The sequence below is a fragment of the Calypte anna genome, unplaced genomic scaffold (genome assembly GCF_003957555.1).
Source record: "Calypte anna isolate BGI_N300 unplaced genomic scaffold, bCalAnn1_v1.p scaffold_102_arrow_ctg1, whole genome shotgun sequence".
Taxonomy (NCBI): domain Eukaryota; kingdom Metazoa; phylum Chordata; class Aves; order Apodiformes; family Trochilidae; genus Calypte; species Calypte anna.
This window is the reverse complement of record NW_022045420.1, coordinates 61,055-67,054: the sequence shown is the minus strand read 5'-3', so window position 1 is coordinate 67,054 and position 6,000 is coordinate 61,055. Positions and strand designations below refer to the sequence as shown.

At 40.9% G+C, this 6,000-nt stretch overlaps 1 protein-coding gene across 1 annotated transcript in view; it reads right to left on the bottom strand.

Moving 5' to 3' along the window:
- Positions 1–730: 730 nt before the first annotated feature.
- Positions 731–6,000, bottom strand: part of PGM2L1 (phosphoglucomutase 2 like 1) — a 30,693-nt gene continuing 25,423 nt past the window's right edge. The window contains exons 12-13 of the mRNA XM_030468413.1: positions 5,414–5,547; positions 731–3,181 (exon numbers count right to left, since the gene is read on the bottom strand). Coding sequence (XP_030324273.1) covers positions 3,079–3,181; positions 5,414–5,547 — 237 coding nt within the window. The 3' untranslated portion in view covers positions 731–3,078. The remainder of the gene's footprint in view (positions 3,182–5,413; positions 5,548–6,000) is intronic.

Below are 6,000 nucleotides of genomic sequence, written 5' to 3'. Positions count from 1 at the left end.
CTTTTTCAACTGGAATTAAAAAAAAACAAAATAAATCAGCTCCAAGCTCTTTATCTTAGCCATCCAACCTCACCTGGGGAGTCTCCTGTACTTGAAAGGTCCTGTCCTAAGTCCACAGAAACACAACTTCACCAAACAGCTGAGGCAGAGATGAAGGCTGTCACATCAAAAAGGACAAAAAAAACCCCCAAAAAACAGCCCTCCTGATTTCATCAAACCCTAAAAGCTCAATCACTGGATTATTTAAGCCAGTGACCAACCTCTGAAATGGTGTCTTTGAGCTGGAAGTGCTTAGTGAACATCTGCAGCATCTGTTTTCTGCTTCCTAAGCTGGAAAAAAACCTTTGTTCTGATCTGAAAAGTAGTAAAAAAAAAACCCAAAAAACCAGAAGACAACTGCACAAACCCAACAAACTCTAACACAATGCCTACCAAAGTTAGAAGGCAATGAAAGAAGAGAATTAGAGTCCTTCACAGTAACAGAAATAAGGGGAAGAAGAGGAAATCAGGAGTCCCACAAATGGAACAGTATAAATATATCCAACAGTTCAAATACAGTAGGAAAACAACAGTAGCAGCAGTTTCCAAACAGCAAGAATTCCTTAAAATACATTCAACACAACGTGCCTGTTGCTGTCATTCCAAAAGCACTGCTACATCTAGAGCTTACTGCTCAAATCCATGGACAAAAAATAAAAAAAAATCAGGTAATTAATTCCCTGTATTTTTTAATAATTTTTAAAGACATTTAGCCCATGAACAGTGATTGACTTCTAAGAATGCTGCCTTGAAAACATAATCATGTTTTGCCTGCATTTGTAACACTTGCCTTTCTTTTTTATTATTATTTTTTATTTTATTCCTGGGAAGTTGCAGATTCCTGCAGAAACAGAACTCCCAGGATGTGATTCCTAAAAGGAGCTGCTACAATAAACACCCAGCTGGCCTCATCACACACACTTTGCTTTTTTACAGTGTTTACCTTTGCTCAAAACTCTCCTCCAAGTCCCTTGTTTTCCTCTGAGCTCCTAGCAGGCTATTTAAAACCAAAATCCAAACCATTTAAGGTTTCAGTGGAATAAATCTTCCAATTCCTTGCAGTCAGGATGCAGACCTGCATTTGTTGGGTGAAAACTGAGAACAAAGCAGCACTCAGAAATGCCTCCATCCCTTCCAGCCCTGTACAATAAATGAGGATATTTTAATGCTTTTAACCCATTTTCCCCACTGTTTCAGTCAAATGTACAGATTTAAAAAAAAAAAAAAATATATATTTTTGGCATTAGGTTCATTCCACTCAGTTGCAAAGCAAATTGGGAACTGTTTTTCTCTGAAAATAATAATAATAATTAAAAAAAAAATAACAATAAATAAATACCTGTGCAGCACAGACCCTTCTGCAGTCCATGTACATTCATAAGACAGCAAAATACTTTTCCATGGTTATAGTGCAAAGCTTCTGTCAGCATGAAAGACCCAAAACCCCCCCAAAAAAAAACACCAGACACAGAAACTTTGGTGCTTTTTAAAGCCACCTAAGATGCAACACACACAAAACCACACTCTGAGCAATCCTATGGCATCAAGCTCTAAGGGTTATAATAAGATGAAGGCAAAACAGAGATTTAACAAGAGTGGCAAGACAACAGCTTTCACTTCAGGGCTTCCTGGGCTCTTCCCATGGAACTTTTAATATTAAAAGTGCTGTTTTCTGTCTTTTTTTTTTATGTAATCACTGTAAAGTGAGAGCTGGGAGATGGCCAGACCACAATTCTGAAGGAAGCACACATGAAAAAGAATTATTCTCAGTTCACTAATAAGCAGGGTTATTATTTTCTGGGCTAAAACATGGGTTTTATTGTCTGAAATCCCAAGTATTTACATAAGAATTTCTGTATTGGTCTGGTTTTTCATAAAAAGTGATCAACTGTTTCACTTTCTGCCTAAGCAAAGGTAGGAAGCAGATATTGGGAAGTAATTTAAAATTTGCCCTAAAGAATAATAAGGTTTGCAAACTGCTACCTATCAGTTTACAAGATGTGACACAGACAAAAAGGATTTTAGCAGAAAAATAACTAAATTAAGGATGTCACTGTCTCACCTCCATTGTCTGCTTGTTAAAACAGTGGAGGAATTATTATTATTTATTATTATTATTTATTAAAAGAGAGAGTAGGAATTCAAGCCATCAAAACCAAAAGTCACTAATTGGAATTTTTACACCAGTTATTGAATTGCTGAAGCTTTTATTTAAATAAAAATAAAATACTTCAGAGAAGTGAGGCAAAAATAAACCCTGTGGTAGTTAGAATGGGCAATTTCAAGGAATGAAGATGTTTTTATTCCTTTGGAAGCCTTGGAAAAGCAGCAAGGGAATTAAAAACCCAGCCTGCAAGTGGAACTGCACGTGTTGCCACCAGTGTTTCAGTGTCAGGGAAATTTAAGATCCACACAGGAAAGCTACAAAGCACCAAGAGCACCTTTAAACATCAGCAGGCTACTCAAGCAGCTGAAAATTGTCCTCTTGAACAACTCACCTAAAGAAGAAATGCTAAGCACTGAGCTCTACTTCAACAGTTTTGGAAATTAAGACCTGTAACAAGGATACCTGAACTCACACACAACAGCTAGGAAGAAGCAAAAGGGGTTTTTTTTTTTGTGTGTGTTTTTTGTTTTTTTTTTTGTCAGTTTGGAGCAATTTCTTCCTTCAAAATACTCCCCCTACCCAAATTTCCAACCTTTTCACACAGAAGGGAACCTGAAATGAATTTAAGAGAAGATCTGTGATCAGCTGTTTTAAAACCACTCTAGCAGTTCAATTCTTGCTGGATCTTTTGGTCAAAAAGCCAGGAAATTGATAAATTCCCTCTTTTTTTCTCTTCCTTCCTTCTTCTTATCCCATTTTTTTTTAGCCTGGGCTTTGGTAAATCAACCTGACAAAAAGAATGCTTCTTCTTTCTAGAATAAAAATGTAGCTGTTTACCATGCATACCCACACACTCAGAAATGGAACTGAGTTCTCTTCTTGGTTCCTTTGTGCCCTGGGGACACTTTCTCTGCACTTCACTTTGAGGAGACCTAAGCAGAACGCCAGATGAGTCCATTCTTATCAGGCTCCAGAAAATTCTCAATCAAAGCTTCAATCAGCTTCTGAAGTTCTTCTTCCAGCTTGGCTCTGTCACTAGAAAGAGAACAACACTGGGTCAGAGCTTTGATAAGCACCTGTTTAAAAAGAGGAAATAAAAAAAAAGAATTAAAAGCAAGATCTGATGGTGATGGATTAGCCCTGTGGTGTTTCTTGCCAGCATTGACATGTAGAGACTCCAAGCTGCTTGCTTTAAAAAGCTACTTTTCAGTAAGGGCAGCTTGAAAATCAATTTAAATTAATTTAATTAAAGAAAAAAAATTAATCACCACTAGAGGGCGAGCAGAGAGAACACCAGAGCTAACTGGGAAGTCAGACACAGAGTGTAAATGGATTAAAAAATAAGAATAAATTAATAAAAGGTGGATACTCATGGTACTTCTCTCCCTAGCATCCAGCTGCCCCTCTGGGTATCTGGTTGGGTGTTGATTTAAGTGCAATTTAGGGGAATTGAGTAAAGAGGAAAAGTGTCCCAGCTGGCAGGAGGACACTGGAACATCCTGATCCTTTCTCCATTTCAATGCCCAGGCATTCAGTTGAATAAAAAGACAAACATCCCCTAAAATGTTGCACAATACCACTGGAGAGAGAAAAACTCAGTCTGGTTTTAAGGCAGAAGAGGCAAACCAAGGTAATTTACATTTGGTTTGCCCATTTGTGGAGCTGTCAATGTGCCATTGCCCTTTGGCTCACCACCTCCTTCTAAAGAAAACACCAAAAAAATGCTGCAATAAAGCTGATTTTCCTGATGTTCAGCTTTTAAGAATAATCAATAAACATCAGCTCTGAGAAATACTGGCAAAGCTATTATGGAGAGGAATATCTTTGGAGGTTCCTGCATTTGATGTCTTGAAGCAGGGAGGCTTGAAAGCTTTTCAATTCCATGTTCTGGATAATAATTGTCAAACCCACAGTAATAACTAAAATCAAAGGTGAATGTAATTTTCTGACTCTCTCTGAAAAACAACAGAAGCCCAAATGATGCTTTAAAGTATTCTCTTTGTTTCTCTCCCCACTACTTCTCCTCCTCTGGCCTTCCTCCTGTGTTAAGATCAGGTTAAGGGCAGTATTTCTAACATTTATTTCTTCTTTCTTGATGGAGCTCTGTGCCTTGACTGCATCTTAGCTTTTCTTCAGCACCTACCTACACCAAATTCTCCTTTGTCAGCTCCCAGCTTGATGGAAGCACATCCTTACTGAAATGAAACATTTCAAGCCCACCAAACAAAGTTTTCATCTACCAGAAATTCAGAAAGCTCCCTGAGCAAATCAAAACAAGCTTCTGGTAAGAGCCACCATTCAGAAAACTGAGGTGTAGAACCCCTACCATCTCTTATTACCCTGCTCTTCTTATTTATTTAAAACTTAGAGGGGAGATTGAGGTTGGATGTGAGGAAGGAATTCTTGAATTGGAGGGTAGGGAGAGCCTGGAACAGGTTGAGAGTTGGGGGTGTTCAGCCTGGAGGAGAGGAGAGGGGAGAGGAGAGAAGGAAGAGAGAAGGAAGAGAGGGGAGAAGGGAGAAGAAGGGAGAAGAAGGGAGAAGAAGGGAGAAGAAGGGAGAAGAAGGGAGAAAAAGGGAGAAGGGAGAAGGGAGAAGAAGGGAGAAGAAGGGAGAAGAAGGGAGAAGAAGGGAGAAGAAGGGAGAAGGGAGAAGAAGGGAGAAGAAGGGAGAAGAAGGGAGAAGAAGGGAGAAGAAGGGAGAAGAAGGGAGAAGAAGGGAGAAGAAGGGAGAAGAAGGGAGAAGAAGGGAGAAGAAGGGAGAAGGGAGAAGAAGGGAGAAGAAGGGAGAAGAAGGGAGAAGAAGGGAGAAGAAGGGAGAAGAAGGGAGAAGGGAGAAGGGAGAGGAGAGGATATTTAGTCTGGGGATAAGGAGGCTGAGGGGAGACCTTATTTTTCTTTACAAATACCTGCAAGGAGGTTGTAGTGAGAGTGGGGTTGGTCTCTTCTCACTGGTGACAGATAACAGGAGTGGGGAAAATGCCCCCAAGCTGCCTCAGGGGAGATTTAGGTGGGATACCAGGAGAAACTTCTTTACAGAAAGGGTTGTTAAGCACTGGAACAGACTCCCCAGGAAGGTGATTGAGCCTCCACCCCTGCATGTGTTTAAAAATCACCTGGATGTGGTGCTTGGGGACAGGGTTTAGTGGTGGTCATAAGAAATATGGTAACAGGGTTAGGATGAGGTTGGACTCAATGATCTTGAAGGTCTTTTCCAGCCTGGAAAATTCTCTAAATCCTTTGGCTGACCTTGCAGCCCTGTCACTGACCTCTGCTCAGGCACTGCACACATCTCTGCGTAGTATTTGATCTTTGGTTCCGTCCCGCTGGTCCTAAGGGTGGCAACACAACCATTTTGGAAAGTGAAAGTGATCATCTGGCTGCTTTTACTCACTGGCAGCACCTGGAAAAAGAAAATTTTATTACAGAACACGACCACAAAGGCAGATGTGGGAGGTTTCTTTCAGTTCTTATTTTTAAATAGAAGATTTGAGTGCATGTGAAGCTAAATCAAGATGCTGCAGTTCCCTGGAGTAAATAACACCCAGCAAGCTCCTGAAAAAGCTGTCAGCCCATGGATCAGCCAGGAGCACTCTGTGCTGGGTTAGGAACTGGCTGGAGGGCCGGGCCCAGAGAGTGGTGCTGAACGGGGCTGCATCAAAATGGCGGCCGGTCACTAGTGGTGTCCCCCAGGGATCAGTGTTGGGCCCAGTGCTGTTTAATATCTTGAGGGAGGATTTAGATGAGGGGATTGAGTCCATCATCAGCAAATTCACAGATGACCCCAAGCTGGGGGGGAGTGTGGATCAGCTGGAAGGCAGGAGGGCTCTGCAGAGGGACCTGGAGAGACTGGAGA